Genomic DNA, 24830 nt, shown 5'->3' on the forward strand with positions numbered 1-24830 from the left:
TGGTGAAGGGAGGAGAGAGGTCATTTAAGTATTGAAAATAAATTACTAATATAAATTGTAAAGAATTCTTATTATCATGATTTTCTATGTAGTTGGAACATATTTAGACAATTTTAGCTAATAATTTCCAAATACCAAATTATGGTCACATAGTTAAAAATAGTACTTAATAATTTCTGATATTATTATACATTTTTTTCTATATCATGTTTATACAACTTGAGTGACCAAAATATATTTTAAATAATTAAAAAATTAAAGATTACATTGAACACATTTGCCAATATCAACCCTAATGACTTTTCATTTTTTCAGGGCCTTCTGTCCTTAACTTCGGAGATGTTTGTGCTAACTCATCAAATACCTGTCTACTACATGTTATTAATATGCTACCAATGTATATTTTGATCCATTTTGATATTAATTTAGATGAACTTCAGAATACCAGGCAATTTTCATATGTGATTCCACCTACATCCAGTACTAATATTTCAATGATATTTGAATCTTCCACCATTGGAAAGTTTTGCAAGTAAGAATAAGTTTTTGAATGTTTGCTAGAATCAAGGTGTCTTTAGCAAAAATGTATTTATTTGCTTATATAATTACAATACATGCTATATTTGGTGCCAGAGAATACAATCTATGTATTAGTTTATATCTTATAGATTTATATTTCAATGGTAATATAATTCCCTTTCATGATTACTTTGAAATATTACATATTGAGAAATCTTCATGAACTTCAAAATGTTCATGAAAAATGCAATCAAAAGGCAAGTTTATTTTGGTGCAAAAATCTTTAAAGTTTGTGCATAGTTTCTTCATGGTACATCTTTTTCATGAACTTTTTGAAGAGCTCTCATAATGGTGCATATTAACCAACAGTATTTGCATTTTTACATGTCACTGAATTCAATGATCACAAATACCTATTATCAATTAAAATTTTGGGATTTACTGTATTACAGATCTTTCACCTTTATGGTGAACAATATACCCAGTGGACACATCCTAGTGATGGCAGTCGTCATGCCAGTACAACTTGAGCTATCTTCAAATGAAGTAGTATTGAGATCACAAGGCTTCTTGGTACAAACCTGTTTTCGGGAGACAGTTGAGTTGTATAATCGGCAGAATTATTCAGCTAAATTTAAATGGCTACCAGTAAACACAAGAAGTGAGATGGCTTTTTCCATTCGTCCAGCTACAGGTTATGGTTTATTCTATTTGATTTAGACATTCACTTATTTATTTTTTCATGTGTTTAGGCATTAATCAATTGTATACTGTAGACTGATGTTAAGATTATAGAATTAATTCAGATACTGTTACCGGGGGCATTTTTTTTAGATACCTAAAAATAACTTGGAAATATGGATCTTTTCTTGGTCAGGATTCTCCAGAGAAACCGAATAAATAGGAGGTAGATAATAAAGAGGCAGAGGAAGAGAAGAGGGAGGGAGCGGAAGAGGGAGAATAGTTTTAAGGCACTAATCCTGGCCCACTGGGCTGTGTGGGCTGACAAGTCTGAAATTGACAGGCAAGGCAAGCAAGCTAGAAACCAAGAGTATATGGTACAGTCTTGAGTCCAAAAGAATTTTGGAGACAGGATTCATTTTTCCTTGGAAGACCCTAGTCTTTTCTCTTAAGACTTTCAATTTACTGAATGAAGCCCACCTACATTAGGGGAGGTAGTCTGCATATTGGTAAATTAGCTTATGATAATCATTGCAAAATATATGTGTCTCAAATCATATTATATATCTGGAAAATATGTCCTTTGTCAATTAAATATTTTTAAGTCTACTTATTTAAATGTTAACCATATCTTTAAAAAAATGCCTTCACAGCAACATTTAGACTTGGTGTTTGACCAGACAACTGAGTCCACAACCTGGACAAATTGAAAATAAAAGTAACTTGGAAATACTGATGGATGAAGTAATTTTTTGTTTAATTTTAGTTTGATAATGATAGTAATGTGGTTCAAAATTATTTATGTTTTTTAGAATGTGATTTCTTTTTTAAAGGTTTATATATTTATTTGAAAGGCTGAGTTAGAGAGAGAGAGAGAGAGAGAGAGAGAGAACGAATATCTTCTATCCACTGGTTCACTCCCCAAATGGCTTCAACAGTTGGGGCTGGACCAGGCCAAAGCCAGAAAGCTGGAACTCCATCTGAGTCTCCCATGTGGGTGGCAGGGGAACAAGCACTTGAACTATCTTTCTCTGCCTTACCAGGTGCATTAGCAGGGAGCTGAATCTGAAGTGGAGTAGTCGGGATTCGAATTGGCACCCATATGGGATGCTGGTGTTGTAGGCAGCAGCTTAACTTGATGTGCCACATGATATAAGCCCAGAGAGTGATTTCTTTAGAAGGATTTTAAATTACTTACAGTCAACATCTAATATAGCCAGCAAAATACAATTAGTAAAATTAACAATTTAAAACTATTGCTTAAAGGTAGACATTTTTCATTAATAGAAAAAATCTCAGATTTACCTTTTTTGATAGCCTTCTGTATTAACTAATATCTCTCTTCCTTAGCCTTGTTTCTATCATTTCCTGGAATCTGTGATTCCAAGTAATATCCCTGTTATTATATGAACTCTGGTACTTGCTAGACTGTGACTTCATTTAATAGTCTGCCAAATAGAGCAAGCATCATTGAGATGCTGTGAGGACCTCATGGGGACACCTAATACCATTTAACTAAATAAAATGGTAAATTAGAAGTTGAATGATAAAGATGGTATGTTCAGTTTCTATACATGTCATGTCTTTCCAGCTAGATGAAAAGATCCAAGATATTTGTGTCTGCAGTATCTCATGTGGTGCTTTTTAACTAGCTGAAATCTAGTACTGCGTGAACGGAAAGTGAAAAAACAAAAAACAAAAACAAAAACAAAACTTTGGAATCAAATAGACGTGATTTCTTCTTCTTTTTTTTTTTTTTTTTTTTTTTTTTGACAGGAAGAGTGGACAGTGAGAGAGAGAGACAGAGAGAAAAGGAAGGTCTTCCTTTGCCGTTGGTTCACCTTCCAATGGCCGCTGCGGCCGGCGCACCGCGCTGATCCCATAGCAGGAGCCAGGTACTTATCCTGGTCTCCCATGGGGTGCAGGGCCCAAGCACTTGGGCTATCCTCCACTGCCTTCCCTGGCCACAGCAGAGAGCTTGCCTGGAAGAGGGGCAACCAGGACAGAATCCGGTGCCCCGACCGGGACTAGAACCCGGTGTGCCATTGCAGCAAGGCGGAGGATTAGCCTAGTGAGCCGCGGCGCCAGCCTAGACATGATTTCAAAACCTGTCTTAGTTCCTTCCTAGATATTTTATCTCAAAAAAAAAAGTACTACTTTTATCGATACAAGTTTGCTTATCTGTAAAATGGAGAGACAAATGTATCTTATAAAGATGAATTGTATATAACACTTCTATAAGGCCTGACAAAGAGTAGGTACCAAATAAATGGGGACATACTGGATTATAAAATTTTATAATTTTGCTTGAATTTTTTTTCCTGAAATTGTCCGAGAGTGATAATAATTTATCACGGATTTTGCAATCCCTCACCCTTACCAATTCCTTGCTCCCTGTCTCTATTCTCTCTCTCTCTCTCTCTGCATCTTTTCTTACCTCCATATCTCCCCTCCCTTTCCCTTCTTCATCTCTTAAATAGTATTTATCTGCATCTACTGATAGACCTTGATCAGTTTGCTGCTGTTCTTTTGGTTTGCACTAAGATGTGGAAGAAAAATCCCTGCACTTTCTTTCTGTCTTTGTGGCAGCTCAGATTGAATTTGGGAATACATTTGTAGAAAGAAAGAAAAAATAGGGGAAAAAAAGAATAGTATTTATTTAGCATCTAAATAGACTATACTACAAATCCCAAAGAAGTTCTAATTTGAAGAAACCTTGCCTTTGATATATTTTCTTGTGAGTATCAGTCACATACTAAATCAGGACATTTTAACTTTACAAGGGTTTGTAACAAAGAATGTTATATAACAAACAACCACAAGTATTAAAATTACTCAATTCTAGTATGTAGGTTAAAAGGAGATGCTGATAAATTTACCAAGCGGAAGTATAAGGTTGTCCTTTCATTAGAGTTGGAGATCATTGATGCAGTCTTTTTTTTTTTAAATTCTTTTCATTAACCCATGTTAATTTATCATAATCTCAGATCATAATATACCAACCGTCTGAGATATCCTTCCATCAATATTTTTCAGATGAACTTGTCCATCCTCTTTTTAAATTATAATACTTGTAATATTGGGTCCTGTACCAATCTAGAGAAGTGCCAAGGTAATCAAAGAAAGATATCTTATTTCTATGCATTTTAGAGATTCTAGATAAACCTTCTTCAGTTTGTTTGAATAGGTGTCCAACAGTGGTAGTTATAATATCGGTATTCCAGCAATAGATTCTGGCCAACCACCTGATACTGCCCTAAGGATGTCTAAAAATGAAAGTATACCAATACTGATCATTGTACTTCTCTATGCTAACCAGAGATAAATGAACTAGGCTGCCCTGTGGCTACCAGGAAATAGCAAAGATGATGCTTAATTTGTACAAAGTAGAATTCCAATATTATGAACTGGAGTGTCAGTGGGCTTTTCATAGTCTTTAGAACTCTTCTTTTAACAGATTTATTGGCATTTACCTTTTTTCCCTTGAGTGGTTCATTGCACTTCTTTCATATTTTTAACAGAGCAATCACCAAGGTACGAAAACACAAAGATAATTAATTACAAAAAAAGTTTGTGTGAGTAATACCATAAGAATTGACTTTTTTCTGTTTTAATAACACAAGTGAGACAATACTCAATTTTTCCCATAGTATTGAAAGAAGTATTTACAATTTGTATTATGTATGTAAATCCAAGTATTTTCTTATAGCATCCATATAACAATTACTCAATTTTATTTTGTGTTTGCCTTTTTGTATAAATACAAAATGATTTCAACAAGTTATTTTTCTTCTGTATTGTTTTTGCATCTAAGATATGCATTTAATCATATGGCTTTCTCTATATTCTTTAAAGTGATATCAATAATTTTAAATTCAACTTTTTTATTTTGTCTTTTCTCCCTAATGCAAGAGATATTTTTATTTGTGTTTGGTAGCAGATATTGTAAGGAGACAATGTAAGCATAGATTGATGCTTCTGAGAGACTTTATTTCTTTTTGTTTTTAAAAGATTTATTTATTTGATTGAAAGGCAGAGTTACAGAGAGGCAGAGGCAGAGAGAGAGCAAGGTCTTCCATCCACTGGTTCACTCTCCAGATGGCCGCAATGGCCGGAGCTGGGCCAATCTGAAGCCAGGAGCCAGGAGCTGCTTTTGGATCTCCCATGCAGGTGCAGGGGGCCAAGTTCTTGGGCCATCTTCTACTGCTTTCCCAGGCCGTAGCAGAGAGCTGGATCAGAAGTGGAGCAGCTGGGACTGTATGGGATGCTGGCACCACATTGCTATACCACAGCGGTGGCCCTGAGACTTCATTTCTAATTTGACTTCTTCTATGTGTATTGTTCAGGCTCCTACTTACTTTGTTTTGTTTTTGCCTTTGTTTTTGTTACCCTGACTAAAATTCTGAGTCCGTTAATCCTCAAACTTGTCTTCAGTCAATTCACTGTCACTATCATTCTCAGTTCTCTCACTTCTTGGCTATGTGCAGTACCTGTCCCACCAGTTCCAGCCACATACCAGTTTCTTCCCATCCCTTGATTGATATACTATTCCTGGAGAAAAATATATAAGCATACTGATTGGAGGAAAAAATTCTGCTCAGTTAGATCCATCAACATGGATATGTAATCCTTTTACTGCTCTCAACTTTTCCCAGGCCAATCAGAGGTTTTACTTGGAGCACTGAATGTTTTTAACATTTCCCATCACAGTGTTTCTCAACTCAGCTCTCTTCCTGTACAGTGGTGTGGTGACTTTTACACTACCCTCAGGCTCAATCCTGCAAAGTTCTGCTCATCCACAACGTGGATGCCACCACCAAATAGTGAAACTTCCACTACTTTTTTGGGCTAATTTAGGTTTCTTCCCTTACCATTTCTTCAACCATTTATGTATTTGGCATGTCATCTATAATTATTTGTTTATATCTGTCTCCTACTGTTAGACCCCTGGTATCTATTCCCCTAACAGAACTCTCATTTCGTTCAAGGAAGCAACAGTCTTGTCTACAAATCTCTTTTCCCCAGCCTCTCTTGCCAACTAGATATGGACAAACATTTCTTTTAACTCTGTCCCCTCCCGAGAGCTAAGACTATTTTCACTACCTTTATATACAAGTATATTAGATCATTTCATCCAAACAGTGGTCCTCTGTGTTAGATAAAATTGTTCTTTACATTCTACGTATGATTAAACTGAGCTACAAAGAGATTAGGTAAATTGTTCAAGGTCTCTGCTAGTAAGTTGCAGATTTGAAATTCGAAGCAGAGAGACTAAAACTAGAACTGGTGCTCTTTTAACCACTATGCTTTGGATACCTTTCTACACCGAGTAACGCAGCATGCTAAGTAGTAGTAGTATAGGCAGCTAGAAGGTGCATTGATATTTGAATCCATTGTCAATCTGCTAAGGCAGAGAAAAACTAAAACAAACTAAAACAAAAAAACTAAAGCAAACAAAAAGTATCTGGTAATGGTAGTTCCTCCCTCTAAAAGTCAAATGTGTGTGTGATGTTGCTAAATATTTCAGAACACTGAGAAATATATAGAGGGTCAGTTTGGTCATGAAACACAAAATATTTCTTAATGTCTACATATGGGAGCCAGCACTGTAGGTGGCTGCTTTACCCACTACGCCACAGTGCCGGCCCCTGCATTATAGTTTTTAATCAAACCTTGAAGAACTACACACATTGACAATCTTTAACTTGATATTTTCCTATTTTTGGAGCTTAATGATAATAATTTATTAAAGGTATTTATCTGAAAGACAAGTGATAGAAAAAGAAAGGGAGAAACAGAGAGGAAGAAAACTTCTCCATCTGCTCATTTTCTCAAATGCCTGCAACAGCCAGGGCTGGACCAGGCTGGACCCAGAACATGGAACTAGATCTAGGTCCCCCAAACACCAGCACATGTTTAGACCAACTCTTATTTTGTATATTATTAAGAATAACAAATATCATAGTAAATATCATCTTTTCTCTATATTCTCTCTAGGCACTGTAGAAGCATATGCCACACTGATGTGTGAAGTAATATGGCGACCAAGTTACAGTTCTTCAGATAGGGGAGAATTCAATCTTCATGTCTCTGAAGGAAACACATCGAAACTGAAATGTGTTGCACATGTAATTGTTTCCCATGAATGTGACTTTTATTTTGAGGACTATAAATTGGTTGGATAAGTTTCTATAGTTGCATACATATATATTTATGTAAACACTCATAAAAACTGATTTTTCATGTAATAATTTACTAAATTGTCTTAGCTCCTTTATGTAGCCACTTGGCCATCATAAATGAAAACTTTGACCAAAAAAAAGTTATGCAATCTAGAATTAACTCAGAAATCCAAGAATTTTGTGCCAACAATATGATGTTGTGGTATGCTCCATAAATATGTAATAGCATCATAGAAGTCACTTGAAATTAAATTATTTCTTTCAAAGACATCAAAAAACTTTTTACCATACTCTACTGCATTGTTCATATTCTAGTAGTAATTAATAGTCAGTTATGAAGTGGATCATGTAATTTACAAAAAAATAGTTTTTTATTTTAATTTTATTTAAGGTCTACAAACTTCATGTATTTCATATATACAGATTTAAGAACATAGTGATACTTCCACTCTACCCTCCCTCCTGCCCATGCTACCAACCTTCTTCCTTCTATCTCTCTTATTTCCTCTCAATTTTTACAATGATCTACTTTCAGTCTACTTTATACTCACTAGATTAACCCTATACTACATAAGGTGTTCAGAAATAGTAAGAAGAAAAACACTTCCTCAACACTAGAGACAAGGGCTATAAACAATCATTGAAGCCCAAAATGTCAATTTCACTCATATACATTACATTTTTTGGTACTCAGGGAAAACATAAGGTATTTGTCTTTTGTGTGACTGGCTTATTTCACTAAGTATAAATGTTTCCAGTTGCATCCATTTTGTTACAAAAGACAGGATTTCTTTCTTTTTTTTTTTTCTTTTTTTTTTTTTTTTTTTGCTGAGTGGTATTCCATAGTGTGTGTACATATATGTGTATATATATATATCATAATTTTTAAGATTTATTTATTTATTTGAAAGGCAGAGTTACAGAGAAGCAGAGAGAGAGACAGGCCTTCCGTCGGCTGGTTCACTCCACAAATGCCCACAATGGCTGAGCTGTGCCTATCCTAAGCCAGGGACAGGGCCCAAAGACTTGGCCCATCTTCTACTGCTTTCCCACGCATGGCAGAAAGCTGAATAAGTGGAGCCGTGGGAACTCAAACCAGAACCCATACGGGATGCTGGCAGAAAGCTGAATAAGTGGAGCCGTGGGAACTCAAACCAGAACCCATATGGGATGCTGGCACTGCAGATGGCAGCTTTACCTACTATGCCACAGTACAGGCCCCTGCCATAATTTCTTTATCCAGTCATCTGTTGGTGGACATCCGGCTTGATTCCATATCTTAGCTTTTGTGAATTGAGCTGCAATAAATATGGGGGTACAGATAACACTTTCAGATGCTGATTTCATTTCCCTTGGTAAATTCCCAGGAATGCGATGGCTGGGTCATATGGTATATCTATTTTAGCTTTTTGAAGTATCTCCCTTCTGTCTTCTACAAGCATTTTATACATCCTCTAATTCACATGTAATTATTATACACATTTATGGGATACAGCATGATATTTTAAGATGTTTATACAGCATGTACTGATCAAATTATTGTAACTAGCACTAGCATTCCCATCCCATCATTTCCTTAAGTTTGAGTTTCAAGATCCTCTCTCCTAGTTCTTCATAAGCTATGTAGTGGGCTATTATGAAGTATTGTAACCCCACTATGCTATGGAACACTAGAACATAGTTCTTCCATTTAACTGTCTTTTAGTATCCATTTTCCAACCTTCCTCTATATCCTTTCTTCTCATCCTTATTCACCTCTAGTAATAGCTTAAGTTTTTTTTTTTAATCAAAACCAAAGTATAAAAACCTGTGGAATTTGTTTTGCATGTTGCAACATATTGAATGCATAATATAGGAGGATTATAATTTTTATTTCATTTTATTTCTGTAACCATATATTTGGTTATTTTATATGTAATATATGTGTAATTAAAATAATTCAGCTTTGTTACCAAAACAGACATTTTGTTTAAAATTATGTCAACTGCATTTTCCCCTTTCCTCCTGTAATTATTAGGTTGGTCCCACCAAGGTTACGTTTTTGGAGCCAAGGATACTCTTCAACAACTGCCCTCAAGGTTTAACAACTTGGAGGAAAGCCATTCTTCATAATGTAGGGCAAAATCATGGTTATTTCAAGGTAATACAAAATGTTGGTCATTTATTACTTTGATCAGATCACATTATGTTTAAATAAGTCTTTGTGCCATGAATCCATGAAATTAATATTTTACTCCCCATAAATGGACTCTTGCTAATTTTTAGATATTTCATATGAGAATTTCCTGAATGCTGTTAATCCAATATGGGCTTTTTAATTTTGCCTAAGAATTGTGTCTCTCATTCCCTTCTTTACTTGGCCTCTCCCTCACTTCTCTTCCTACCTTTTTTTCCTTCTGTTATTTGATTTTATTGAAGAACAGGGTGCTTGAAAAAGTTTGAAATTTATATTATTAATTAAAGTTACACATCATATTTATTACATACTTTTGCTTTCTCTTAACTTCACTCTACAATCAGTACTGTTATGTTAGCAACTGGGACCTACATCAAAGCTATTGCAAAGGTAGTCTGTGAGTATTTATAGTTGTTGCTCTTAACTTGAGGGAGGGGCAAAGTGGTCACAGAGTTTTTTTTCACTGAAAAATATATTAAGATGTCTCCTCCAGTGATGATATTATGAGGATATTTCAAAAAGTTTATGGAAAATAGAATTGAAAGATAATTTATTTTGATGTAAAAAAATTGTAATCCACGCATAGTTTTCTCACAATAAACATTTTCCATGAACTATGTGAAGAGTACTTGAAGAGGTTAGTGTTTCGGATCTTTCATTCAAACTTTCGATTATCATGTCTTTTGTGCCATATCAATTCTGGCCAACACAAGGATATGCGTAGACCCTCTTGTAGTATACATCTTCATAATTAGTTCTGACTTAGATCGTCTAACTATTCCCATAATTCCCAAAATTATCTTGATGAATTTCTTATTACATTATTCTGGTTTAAATCATGATAAATAGGCCTAAATTGGTTTTTGACAAACCATACCATAAATCCTTGGTAATTTACTTATAAATTTTTTGAAGATTAAATCAACATCTTTAATGTTAGGCTTTCTATCATGGATTTCATAAAGAAGAGATTACTATATCATACTGCTTCGCACTAACTTTGCTTTCAGTTTTAGGATCAAGGAAAGACAAAAATGTCAAACTAGGATGTTGTCATCTTCTTTAACAGTTACATCTCATCCTTGTAAATTTTACAGTTTTGCAAACATTCCAGATAATATATTTCATCATTCTATTTGAACTGGAAGGTGCTACTACTGAAAGTTCTCTTTGGTGAATTTGGATTATAATTCCTAGTTGTAGCTCAAACTATTTTTGTGTCTAGTGTTTTCAAACCCTATTACAATACTGTCTCATGTCCTGTGCCTAGGATCCTCTCTCTAGTAAATAGTGTCTAAGATTTCCTATGAAATCTTTGAAACAGCAATTTAAGGATAATGTAGCATTTCTGCAAATTTTCAATTACAGGTTTGTGACCAGAGTATTTTGCCTACCATTAATATTGTTCCAGCAGAAGGAATAATTCCATTTGGGGGAATAACTATTCTCAATATTTCCTGTACACCCATTACAGCAGAAAAATTTGATACAAGAGCAAAGGTATATCTATACATATGTGTTTTTATACCTTATATATCTCTAGGTGGTTTATTTGATTGCTTAAAATATTTATAATAGCAGATATACTACCATAAAATCTTCATATGATTATTCTTAGAAAACTTGTTTTAATTATTTTTTCAGTTGACGATAGCATTTAAAGTTATGATACAAAAGAGTAATTTTTAAAATTTCTACTGTTTTCTGAAAATTTAAGTAACTCTGAAGATGTATAGTTTGTGGAGGTCTAAAAAGAAGCAATCTTATACATATTATCTAATATAAAATTGAGTAGCAGAACTTGAAGTATATTTGCAGAAAATATTTTTAAGTATTTATTTATTTGAAAGGCAGAGTGACAGGGGAGAGAGAGAGAGATAGATCTTCTACACATTACTACCCCAAATGCCTGTAGCATCCAGGGCGACCAGGCTGAAGCCAGGATCCCAGAATGCCATCCAGATGTCCCACATGGGTGGCAGGGTCACAAGTACTTGGACCATCATCCACTGCCTTCCCAGGCCCATTAGCAGGAAGATGGATCAGAAGTGCAGCAGCCTGGAATTAAAACCACACTCTAATATGGGATGTGAATATCCCAAGTGGCAATTTATCCTGCTGTGCCACAACACCCACCTGAACACTCAGTTTTATTAGGAGTATCAATTCTGCAAAATAATAAATGTGATGCCAACTTCTGGAGTAACTCTTTTACATTTATATGTTCTTATGTTTTAAATTGTATGGTATTTCAGCAATACATTATTTCATTTTAATGTGATTTCTACAAAATTTTATATTTCTCCTAAATAAGGTTGCTATCCGCCATGCAAATGTCATAGATCTTAGGATTGGTGGATCTGTGGAGATTCCTGATGTTGAAATCAGTCCTGTGAGTGTATTACCTATTTCTGTGGTCAATTTATGAATGTGGTAACTTTTATTTGTTAATATGTTCCTAATCAGCCCATTTACGTTTAGGGATATTTTACTACATTTAAATTGATATATATATATATGTATATATAAAACTATGTATACATTTGTACATGTATATACATGTAAGTATATATGTAAGTGATGAAACAGAATATTGAATGAAGGTTTAAGAATTAACCAATTTTTTTTCTTCATAATATTTGTTGAACTCTTTACTTAGTGTAGTATTAATCTAATGAGTATAAGGTAATAGAAAATAGATCTTTGTAAAAATTAAGAAAGGAAATATGAGAGGGAGAAGGAGGAAGAAGGGTTGGAGCATGGGTGGGAGGGAAGGTAGGGTGGGGTGTATAACTATGTTCGTGAATCTATATATATGAAATCCGTGCAGTTCGTATATCTTAAATAAAATTTTTAAAAAGCCTATGCCATGCAGTTACAACGTTCAGCCTTCAAAATGATAAGCTAAGAAAACCTATCTTGCTTAAAAGAAAAAAAATTCACCACTGAACTAAAGTATACACAGCATTAAAGTCGCCTTCATATTTCGTCATGATCGTATCCATCACTAGACATAATTGCTTGCCTATAATGACACCATATATGTATGAATCTTTTAATCCATTATTATTTAGTTTAGTTTTTTTGGGTTTTTGAGCTTTTTTCTTTTTGTTTAAGATTTATTTATTTGAAAGGCAGACTTACAGAGAGGCTGAAGCAGAGAGAGAGAGAGAGAGAGAGAGAGAGAGAGTCTTCCATCCGCTATCCGCTGGTTCACTCCCCAGGTGGCTACAACGGCCAGAGCTGTGCCTATCCAAAGCCAGGAGATTCTACCGGGTCTTCCATGTGGGTACAGGGGCCCAATGACTTGGGCCATCTTCTACTGCTTTCCCAGGCCAAGGCAGAGAGCTAGATCAGAAGAGGAGCAGACAGGACTTGAACCGGCGCTCATATGGGGTGCCAGCACTGCATGTGGCAGCTTTACCTGCTATGCCAGTGCACTGGCCCCCATTTTTGAGCTTTTTAAAAATAATTTATTTATTTGAAAGACAGAGTTAGAGAGAGAGAGGAACTTCCATCTGCTGGCTCACTGCCCAAATGGCCGCAATAGCTGGAACTAAGCTGATCTGAAGCCAGGAGCCAGGAGCTTCTTCCGTGTCTCCCACATGGGCGCAGGGGCCCAAGGACTTGGGCATCTTCCACTGCTTTCCCAGGTCACAGCAGAGAGCTGGATCGGAAGTGGAGCAGCTGGGACTCAAAAGGTGCCATATGGGAAGCAGGCACTGCAGGCGGCGGCTTTACGGGCTACGCCACAGCGCCGGCCCCCATTTTTGAACTTTATAACAAAGACCTACTGTTTGTGTGGTGAGTTACTTTTAATTAAATATTGTGTTTCAACATTCACGTAAGATGCTTGTAACTGCATTTTATTCATTAACACTGCTGCATAATACTTCTTTGTGTAGACATACTATGTATATAACTCATTGTGCTGTTCATGCAGGTGTTTCTTTTTGTTAATGCAAATACGGTCGCTGTGACCATTCACATTCATATTTTCTGAGGTACATATACAAGAGTCTCTCCAGGAGTGGACCTCTTGAGGTCTGAGTATGTACATATTGACTTCACAAGATAATTTCATTTTTTAAAAGATTTCTTTATTTATTTGAAAAGTGGAGTTATAGACAGAAGGAGCGGCAGAGAGAGAGGTCTTCCATCCACTGGTTCACTGCCTGAATGGCTGAAAAGGCAGGAGCTGGGCCATTCCGAAGCCAGGAGCCAGGAGCTTCTTCTGGGTCTCTCACATGAGTGCAGGGCCCCAAGCACTTGGGCCATCCTCTACTGCTTTCCTAGGCCATAAGTAGAAAGCTGGATAGGAAGAAGAGCAGCAAGGACGCGAACTGGAGCCCATATGGGATGCCAGCACTAGAAGCGGAAATTTAAATTACTATGCCACAGTGCCGGCCCCCACAAGATATTTTCTAAAATTCACTTTCAAGATTCCATTGCTCTACAAGTTGCATTATTAGATTTTAATTTTTGCCAGTCTGTTGAGTATAAAATGTTATCTCGCTGTGGTTTTGATTTCCATTTGCTAAATTATAGTCACATTTATTTTTTGAATTACTGTCTGTACACTGCTAAAATTTTGTTCTACAATTGGTAGAGTGCACATACACACACACACACACACACACACAATTTTTTTTTTCTGGTCAGAGGTTCAGGAATTAGATCTGGTGTCATCTGCCCAAAGAAACTGTTCTTGATTCTTTCCCTGATACCCTGTCACATGCTTCTCTATTGTGACATTTATAGGATGTTCTGAACATCTTATAGTATGGGAAAATCTCTAATATAATACATGCCAGATTATTTTTGGATTATTTACTTCTTTTTAGATTTAAAGACAGACCACAGTGTGGGAGAGAGAAACAGAAAGAGGGAGAAGGATAAGGACAGGGACAGGGACAGGAAGAGGGAGAGGGGGAGGGGGAGGGAGAGAAGGAAGGAGAAGGAGAGTCTGTCTGCTGATTTACTCCCCAAATACCTGCAATAGCCATGGTTAGGCCAGTCCGAAGCCAGGAATCTGGAACTCCATCTGGATCTCCCATGAGCCGTAAGTAATCAGGTACATGAACCATCATCTGCTACTCCTCAGTGTGTATGTTATTAGGAAGCTGAAATTAGAAGTGGAGCAGGGACTGGAACCCAAACTCTCTGACATGACAGCTTGTGTCCTCAGTGGCATCTTAGCCACTGCACCACAACACCTGCCGCTACCTAAAATTTCATTTTTTTTCTCCCACTACTATTTAAGCGCCTAACTCCATTCTAGTGCTGAACTAAGTTGAGAAAAATTAGATGATAAAGGTTCAATGACCATCTCAGACAGGGCCTCCTGTTAGTTTTGATTTTTTTATTGTTAAAAGAAATTTATTAATGCATTAGATTCTCAGGGTCACAGGAAATGCATGATAATTGCTATGACACAATTCTCATGAATTCTCATGTTAATGTAATATTAATGCAAAGAGAACAGATTCAATGTAGTTCATAGATATAATTTTAAGAATATACTGATACTTCCTTTCCTCTCCTTCTTTTTTTAATTTTTGAGATAGCATATTTTACATTTACATTATAGTCAAAGGCTTAATGCCTCACTAAATAAAGAGTTCACCAAAATTCTAGGGTCTGGTTGTAAGCTATAATTTTCTAACATCTCTTTTATTCCATGATGAATGTTAAATCCAAATAGACTGACAAATAATAAGCTAGCTTGTCCCAGGCTATGGTGATTTCTGCAGATTAAATGTTAGTTTCCAGAGCGCATTTTCCCCCCATTGCTGTAGTGTCAGTGTACTTCTTTGAAAAATATAAGACAATATTGAGACATTTTTTTCACTGTTACCTCATTCTAAAGTCATTTGGGGAATGCTTTGCGTGTTATGGTATAACTGCATAATTTAAAGTATTTTGTGTTATATGTTTATCAGTATGCACTTATGTTGGATTTTAGCTGTAGCTGACTTTTAAAAATCATGTCTAGCATCAACAAATATTTTTGGTAATATGTTAACTAAGTGTACGGTATGGGCTATGGCATTGACTATGTGATTTAATGACAATATGGCATTTTATCCAATTGAACATATATGCAAGGCCAGATTGAGAGTGGTTTAAAAAAAGTATTTCAAGAAGCTGGGTGATGTGTCATATCTAATCAGTTCCTGATTTTTGTTATATATGTACAAAGAATTGAGTTTTCATTACCCATTTTAGATTTGATAAACTTTATGTATAGAAATAGATTCATATTTAAATGAAATAAAAGCCAGTTCACATTAATATAGTATATTCCTCAATATTAGAATACTATTGCCTCAATCTCTTTTTAATGTTATATGTAATTCTTTTGCTAAGGAACTGTAGGCTATCTATAGTTACTCTACCACAGAGAGGAAACTTTCTTTTTCAGGATTTATTTTATTTATTTTAAATGCAGAGTTACAGAGAGAGGGAGAGGCAGAGAGATCTTCCATCCATTGATTCACTCCCCAAGTGGTCACTAGGGCTGGGGCTGGACCAGACAGAAGCCAGTAGCCAAGAGCTTCTTCCCGTTCTCCCACCTGTGTGCAGGAGCCCAAGCACTAGGACCATCTTGTGCTGCTTTCTCAGGCACATTAGCAGGGAGCTGGATGGGAAGTGAACAGCTGGGATTCAAACTGGTGCACATATGGGATACCAGCATCACAGTTATAGGCTTTCTCCCAATAGGCTGCAAAGCCAACTCCCAACACAGAGAGGAATCTTATGGAATTTTGTGGTCTAGATACGTGCCTAGCTTGTGAATTAAAGCTCAAATACATTTCTTATATATGAGCATATTTCAAAGTATTCATAGACAAATGTAATTAAAAGGCAATGCAAATTTTCCATGAACATTTTGAAGACCCCTAATATTGAATGTAGTTTTCATATCGATGCTAGGGATAGGAAAATGAATGAAGCTTAAGATTCAGTAGTAGAAATATATATAAACAAATGGACTATGCGATACCACAGTGTCATTAATTGTGGTTGATCTAACTAACGTTTGTTGGATACATGATATAAGGTCAAGTTGGGGGTAGGCATTTGGCACAGAGATTATAATGTTGTTTGGGACACCTACATGTCCTGTAAGAGTGCCTGGATTTGAGTCTCAACTCTGTTCCTCATTCCAGCTTCTTGCAAATGCTTTCCCTATGAGACAGCTGATGATGGCTTGAGTAATTGGAACTCTGCAACCATGTGGGAGACTTTGATTGCGTTTCCAGATCTCGGCTTTGGCCTGGCGCAGCCCTAGCTGTTGCAGGCATTTGGGAAGTCAATCAGTGGATAGAAGATCTGTCTGTGTCTGTCCTTCTCTGCTCTGCTGTGTGTGTGTGTGTGTGTGTGTGTCTATCTTCCTTTTATTTTTTAAAATAATTTGTTTATTTACTTAAAAGAGTTACAGAGAGGCAGAGGCAGAGAGAGAAACATTTTCCATCTGCTGGTTCACTCCCCAATTGGCCACAGTGGCTGGAGCTGCGCCAATCCAAAGCCAGGAGTCAGGAGCTTCTTCTGGGTCTCTCATGTGCGTCTGGGGCCCAAGCACTTGGGCCATCCTCCACTGCCTTCCCAGCCACAGCAGAGAGCTGGATGAGAAGAAAAGCAGCTGGGATTCAAACTGATGTCCATATGGGATGCTGGCACTGCAAGAGGCAACTTTACCCCCTACACCACAATCTTAGTCCCATCTATATTCCTTTTAAATAAACATGAAAAAAATTAAAGTTAAAAATTTAAAAAGTGATGATTACAAATTAGAGCCTACACAGAAGAGGGAAGCATCAGCTACTGGTTGGAAATGACAGATCACACAGTTTGCTGGTATATTAAGAGATAGGGTGAGAACAGAGCTAGTTGAGACTGAATCATATCACAGGGGAAGGTCATGGTGAACTTTATGAGCTATGCCTTTGAGCTTATACATTGTACTGTATGATACCATATTTGACAGGGAACCATCAAATTTTAAGACAGGAAGTGATATGGTCGGATTCTTAATTAGTTTAGTTGTATCTTAGATAGGAGGAGAGAAATTACATGGAAAGTTGTGAGTTACTAATTTCATATGGTAACATCATTTAGGAGGTGACAGTTTCAGGATTAATGGAATTTGGTTACTGATACATATGGGAGGTGGGGGAGAGGAAGGAAATGTGATTAATTTCCATAGAGTTCTAATTTGAGTTAATAATTTTCTTGATAAAAATAGAAATGATTTTAGTTTATATTTTTTCAAAAATACTCTAATTTCTAATTATTATTTGTCTTTTAATGTTAGGATATGTTTAACTTCAATGGCACCTATGCTGGTTCTACCCAAATTATTCCATTTGTAGTAAAAAATAAAGGTATGACACCTGCCACAGTGGAATTCAGTTTAGAAAACATCCAGTATTTTTCAATTACTCTTAAAGATAAAGCAGGTATTTATTTTATACTATTATGATATTTATGTAAAAATAGTTCTAAATTTCTCTAAGGTATAATTCTTAAATATAATTTGATAAAGACAATTATTTTTTAAAGATTTATTTATTTGAAAATCAGAGTTAGAGAAAAAAAAATTCCATCCATTGGTTCACTCCTCAGGTGGCTGTCAATTATTTTTAAATATTTCGAATGACTCAGTGCATGTTTTTCCTATCTTCTGTAAGTACTCATGGTTTTACTTCTAGAAACTCCTCAGTTTGAGTGTCAGAACAACTTGTTAATACATGATATATATCCATGCTTATCAGTTGGTTTAAAGTAGTATATTAAGCATGCTATGCCTAAGTAGACACTATGTATGAAAATGAAATTGATAATTACTGGTTTTATTCACTCAATAATTTTACATAATGTCTTTGGGGAGCTCTATATGTTTACCCATGTGTTAGGTATTTTTATGTTTAATTAGATGGAAAGAAAAAATGCATTTTATAAGTGAATTTTATCTTTTTACTCCAGGGGCTGGTAAACTAAGTTCTTTGGACACAATTTAGTCCAATAGCCATTTCTATAAATTTTTATTAGAACACACACTGATTTATTTGTGCATTGCTTACGACTAACTTCAAACTATAATGGCAATTGAATGGTTGTATAGAAACATACGCCTCACAAAGCCCAAAATATTTACTCTCTGAAACCAAAAGTTTCCCAATATTTGTTTTATTCATTTCTTTTTCAGTGAGTATTGATTGAATCTCAATTACAAGCTAGATACTACCCTTTGATTCTGTAAAGATAAAAGATATTTTACATGTCGTCAAGAAGTGAGCTGTAAATTTGTCAGTTAGAATCTCAGTAGTACACAGAAAACTCACCCAGAGGGTTTAGCTGAAGAGAGTTTAATATAGGAATCATCTATGGAGGTTGGGGCAGGTTTGCTGGTGAATTCCCTGATGGAATTCAACCAGAGGAAGAAGAGCAAGAACTAACAGAACACAGAAAGATGGCTTTTGGATCTAGGTGGTGTGCAGAAACCACTCATAACAGTAGGAGAGCGCAACAAAGAACTAAGCTATTCTATACAATGTGATAGATACCACAAGCCAAGTCCATGTAAGAGGCTAAGGGAACATATGCAAAGAAAAACTAACCCAGACTCCCAGACTTAGTAAAAAAAAAAAAAAAAAAAAAAAAAAAAAAAAAAAAAAAAAAAAAGGAACCATTTCTTGGAGATGATGAATGATGATTCCAAACCAAACATTGAAAATTGGAGGGGAGATACATAAGCAAAGAATGTGTCGCTCCCCGTCTTCATGGAGGAACGACACAGGACCCTGCGCTGTTCCTTTGTCTGCTCGGCCCTCCCCGGGTTTGCTGCTGGTTCCCGGGTTGGCTACCGACCCTTCCACCTCCGTGGAAGGGCGGTTCCCCCTAGCCACTTTCCCCACTTCCGCGGGGGAGCGGCATACCGCCGGCCGGCTCTCTCGGGGGGTGCAGAGGTGTTCCTTCAGATAGATGTTCCCCTTAGATGTTCCTGGTGCATGTTGTCTCTCTCCTCCTTTATAGTCCTCTTCCGCCAATCCCAACTCTGCTACCCACACGCCGAGCACGCTGCTCTCCTCCAATCAGGAGCAGGTCCCACAGTTTATTGGTTGAACTGGAGGCAGCTGTGTAGAAGCTGTTTCTCCCTTCTCAGTGCCATATTGTGGGAGAGCAGATGCATAGAATAAGTCTTAATTCCAGTAACTTAGTCTAGTCCGAGTTGCTCCCCACAGAATGTTTGTGTGAAAGAATGCAGGTGAAGTAGTTCAGGATACACAGAGTAGAAACAGGAATGGAAGAGCAAGTGCTACCCATATTATCAAGGGCCTCTTGTTGACTTTTATCCCGAAGATTAGGCAGCACTATTGCAGGAGTTATTATATTCAGGCATTGGCATGTTTAGGTCTGCACTACACTAATTTTCTTTATGACATAGAATTGAGAATGAGTTAGGGTGGGTGGGTGAGCACAACCAGAGACGGACCAATTAGATATTGTAGTCATACAGGTGAGAAGGATCCAGGCAATGATGCTGGAGATGGGAAGGAAGAGAGTACACGTATGGTACTGAGAAAATAGCAGTGTTCTGGCTTGGTCACAGGTGTTAGGGAACAGAAGGAAATCTCTAGTCATTTCTGGTTTGGTTCTAAGAAATACATGACTGGAGATACAATTCACAGTTGATGAATCGCAGGAGAATTTGATTGGGCAGGCATGTTGTATTTGAGAAGCCTGTACAACAGCCCGGGAAAGATAATAGTAGTCAGTTGGAAATAATATGGAATCTATAGTCACTTTATAAGAATTCTAGATATTGAATATTTTTTAGCTTTAACACTCTACACTGACAGCCCCATATTACTTTCATGCATCTCGGTCAGTGGATCACTGACTCTTCTTAGTTATTCTGAAGAGCTACTCTACAAAGTGCCTGTCTTTCCTCCATTCGGCCTTTACACTGAAGCCTCAAGCCTTCCCTGTAGGACACTGCATCAACCTTTGAAATGCTTTCCCCGTCTCCAAGTCTTTTTCTTTCTTTCTTTTCTTTTTTATTTTGGTCATACCTATTCCAGAGCGTAGTCTTATTAAACCAAAGATCGAGCACATCTACTTAAAAAGCTCCGCTGAGTCCCTATTACCAATAGCAGTGTTGCTCAGCCACAGGCTGCTGAAACAGTCTTGGTGGTGCACAAGTTGATTGTGATAATTATTAAAAATTTGCAATAAAGTATATTCTTAGAATATCCTTAGAAGTTCACTTATTATTACAAATATTTAAAGATACAAATGGTATTCTGACAACTCAGTTTTTAAAATGATCATTTCAGGATTGTTTGATAAAGTAACTTACAGGAGAGAAAATGATGAGAAATAATTGAGTATGAACCTACCTTCTTATTCCAGTCACTTCTGCCATTATAGACACCATAGGCTGCCTGTGCTGGAGCTGTATGGTGTTATGCATTTTCTTCCAATAGCACCGGGCTTCTCTTGTAGAATGGCTCATGCTTTTGTCTCTGCATCCCGAGATCCCTCACTTTTATAAACTAGCTCCAGTCTCTGAGTTCTATGAGGCATGAGTTCCATCTCTACTCTTGTATATCAGTTGTTTTGTGCCTTTGCTCCCTTAGGATATTGTGTAAGTCTTATCACAGATAGAACCAAATCTAGCCTGTTATCAAAGGGATCTTTGTACATGTTTGTTGTTCTGATAGACTGTATGCTCATGAGGTCAAGGATCACATTTATAACACTTGTTTTCTACTAGAGTTGTCTGATTTAATAATGTACACATTATAGGTACTCAGGAAATAGTTGTTGAAGCTATAGTGGATTGCTGAATTTCATAAGCTGCAAGTTTATATGTATTGCAAATTTATGAAGATTGGTTATTTTATTATATTTTCTATATTTTTAGATATATATCCATTCTAGATAGATATTCTTTACTGTATGTTTTTATCATTTCCCACACTACAAACAGGGCATGTACCAGTACATAGGCAATAAATCTTGTTGTTTTATGGTTTTCCCATCATACCAAGGGTGAGTGAAATAAGTGGGACAAATGAAGTTGTTGAAATTCATTTCTAACAAAGGAAATTGAAATGACTAATATTCACTGGATTAATCAGAAAAACTTAGGGGGAAAATAAGATCATTAGAATTGTTTAGATGTGAACAAAGTTTCCACTGTAACATGCATTTAGTCGTTCAGGAATTTGTTTAACAAGTTTAAGTTTTATAATTTTTGGCTTTGAAATTTGCATCACTGTAGGACAACAAGTGGTATTTGTCCCTTTGGGATTGGCTTATTTCACTCAACATAATGTTTTCCAAATTCCTAACAGGGATCACTTTTCAGTTAAAATTTAAACACCTAAGAATAATTGTGTGTTAATTACAGAGTTCAACCAATGGTACTAGAACAAAAGAAAATACTAAAATGGATAAAGTATTACATTGTACATCAACCGTCAGGACAAGAGCTGATCAAGTCACTGAGGACAATTGTTTATGAATCTTTGCCTAATGCCTTTATTCCTGGAGTGGTTCCTTTCTGTCAAGATTTTTTTCTTGTACAAAGAAATGGGATTTCTCTTTTTAAAATTAACTATATTGTTTTTAATAAGCTAGTTTTTGAAATCTATTTCACATTTGGAAACAAATAGTTAATAATATATGCTTCAAAAATGCTGAGAATAAATGTCAAAAACGCATTACAGAAAACAATGGACAAATGTGGGGTGATGAATTTGTGTTTTTTTCTTTGTGGGCTATTTGATGCATCAGAGAGAATCTGAGGCTCCCTTGTTCCAAACTTTCTGGAAGGAGAGCCTCCTGGGTGTTCTGGGACTTGTGATTCAGCAATGCCTTGCTGTTCTCCTTTATTCTTTTCCATATGCATGTGACTATTACTAAGATATGCTTGGTGAACTTTGAAACTTTTTTGTTGTTGTTTTTAGGATATATATATTGTTTCTGATTGGCTAATTAAATATGTTTTTTTCCATATCTGGATATCAGTTTTACTGATTAAAATCTTGATATTATGAGTGATTCTTTACCAAACTGATGCAATTCTTCCCAACTATTTCAGTAATTACTTGTTAGTGTTGATGCAGTTTTTTAAAGTTCACATTTCTGTGCTGAATAATGGCACTGTAGATATTGTCCGGCAGTATTTCATCTATAGCTTTTTCCTGTCTTTTAGGGAAATTTACAAATGCTACAGCTCCTTATTTATATTCTTTGGAATTAGAGGAAAATTCATCTGTGGAATGTGAGATGATATTTTCTCCTGAAGTAGTAAGTTCAGCTTTTTATTTTACTCATTTCCTGGAAAGTAGCAGAATACCTAACCAAGAAACTGTCAAGGATTACCTAAGTTCTGCTTATAATGGATCTTTTTCTGACTTGTGTGCATGCTGGGGAATATCCTGTAGTTTAGTGAAATGATTGCTAGTGTGCCTGGCTTGTGCTTGTAGAGTGCTTGTAGGAGGTGCGTAGGACAGACAAAAGGGATCGATGGTTGTATGGCCTTTCACTTGATCTCTAAAAAATTTAAGATATGACATGTTGTGAAGAAGATAAAAATTTAGGCTGATTAAAATAATCACATATATTTGAGCTAACATGTGCTTCTCCTCCTCCCCCTCCTCCTCTTTCTTCTTCTTCTGATTGGTGTATGGTGTACGATTAATACTCTTGGAATCACTACCCAAAATTACCAAAGACATGTTATGAGGATCTAAGAGGGGTTCCTCTGTTGCTGGTTGCTTTTATTGTTCCCCTTGATGTCTAGTAATTTTATTTAAAAAAAAAAAACCAGCAAAATGAGAAACAAATGAACAAAATTAAAGAAACACTGTCTCCTGGAATGTGCTCACAAGAAAGGGGTGCAATTGGTCAAGCTTCAGGAGCCATCTCTGGGACAGAACTTGCCTCTGTTTACGCTATGAAAGGGCAGGTTGTTGCTGCCTTCTAAATAGGAATCAATTTTCTATTTAGCAATCAGTATAGAGTTCTTATTTCAAAACTTTTTATAAATCCAAGCATAGCTAGATTGATGACTTGTATGCTAAAAGTGTGGGATAAAATAGCTAAATGAAACTAATAACAAAGTAATACTGTACTGAATATTATAAAATATTTTTCTTCTTTCCTTTTTTTTTTTTTTCTGAGAGGCAGAGTGGACAGTGAGAGAGAGAGACAGAGAGAAAGGTCTTCCTTTACCATTGGTTCACCCTCGAATGGCTGCCATGGCTCGCGCGCTGCGGCCAGCGTACCGCGCTGATCCCATGACAGGAGCCAGGTGCTTCTCCTGGTCTCCCATGGGGTGCAGGGCCCAAGCACTTGGGCCATCCTCCACTGCACTCCCTGGCCACAGCAGAGAGCTGGCCTGGAAGAGGGGCAACCGGGACAGAATCCGGCGCCCCGACTGGGACTAGAACCTGGTGTGCTGGTGCCGCTAGGTGGAGGATTAGCCTATTGAGCCACGGCGCCAACCATTATCAAATATTATCTCGAATAATCTATTTTTCCATAATGTTACTTTTACTGTGGATGAAATCTTGTTTTAGGAACAATCATACTTGTTCTTTTGCTTACAGTGGGGAAATTTATAAGGTTTGAGGACAAGAACAGATCCTAGAAAATGATACTGATTTTATCATTCTTCAGTACCTCATGTCACTTGGGAATATGGTTTATGGATTAGGACACTTATGACTCTCATGGAATGATGTTGCCTATAAACATTCATTCTTGTATCTTATCCAGGTTTAGACAAGTCCAATAGAAGATGCAGCAAATGCTACTTTTTTGAGATAAAAGTAAATGAAAATTCTTTTATCTTATACACAAAATTAAGTGTTCTCCCATGCATTCTGTGTTATTGTTTTCTATGGATTTGGTGTTATCTGCCTATGCTCATGAATAATTACATTTAGATAGATCCAGTTTAGCAAGGTTATCAATAAAGAAGACAGCATTTTTCACTTTTAGAAAATCATCTTAGGGCCGGCGCCGTGGCTCACTAGGCTAATCCTCCGCCTTGCGGCGCTGGACACCGGGTTCTAGTCCCGGTCGGGGTGCCAGATTCTGTCCCGGTTGCCCCTCTTCCAGGCCAGCTCTCTGCTGTGGCCAGGGAGTGCAGTGGAGGATGGCCCAAGTGCTTGGGCCCTGCACCCCATGGGAGACCAGGAGAAGCACCTGGCTCCTGCCATCGGATCAGCGCAGTGCGCCGGCCGCAGCTG

General features: G+C 36.7%; 1 protein-coding gene and 1 non-coding gene across 2 annotated transcripts in view; both read left to right on the forward strand.

Annotated features, from left to right (window-relative positions):
- Positions 1 to 24830, forward strand: part of CFAP47 (cilia and flagella associated protein 47) — a 375387-nt gene that overhangs the window by 55614 nt on the left and 294943 nt on the right. Inside the window, exons 14-21 of the mRNA XM_089324690.1 lie at positions 316 to 532; positions 972 to 1213; positions 7198 to 7328; positions 9400 to 9522; positions 10927 to 11058; positions 11873 to 11950; positions 17876 to 18020; positions 22787 to 22881. Coding sequence (XP_089180816.1) covers positions 316 to 532; positions 972 to 1213; positions 7198 to 7328; positions 9400 to 9522; positions 10927 to 11058; positions 11873 to 11950; positions 17876 to 18020; positions 22787 to 22881 — 1163 coding nt within the window. The remainder of the gene's footprint in view (positions 1 to 315; positions 533 to 971; positions 1214 to 7197; positions 7329 to 9399; positions 9523 to 10926; positions 11059 to 11872; positions 11951 to 17875; positions 18021 to 22786; positions 22882 to 24830) is intronic.
- LOC127485040 (small nucleolar RNA SNORA31) lies at positions 3688 to 3815 on the forward strand. The gene has a single exon (XR_007912242.3). It is a non-coding gene; the product is annotated as a small nucleolar RNA SNORA31 (small nucleolar RNA).

The sequence above is a fragment of the Oryctolagus cuniculus genome, chromosome X (genome assembly GCF_051225735.1).
Source record: "Oryctolagus cuniculus isolate XC-2025 breed Fujian yellow rabbit chromosome X, ASM5122573v1, whole genome shotgun sequence".
NCBI classification, from domain to species: Eukaryota; Metazoa; Chordata; class Mammalia; order Lagomorpha; family Leporidae; genus Oryctolagus; species Oryctolagus cuniculus.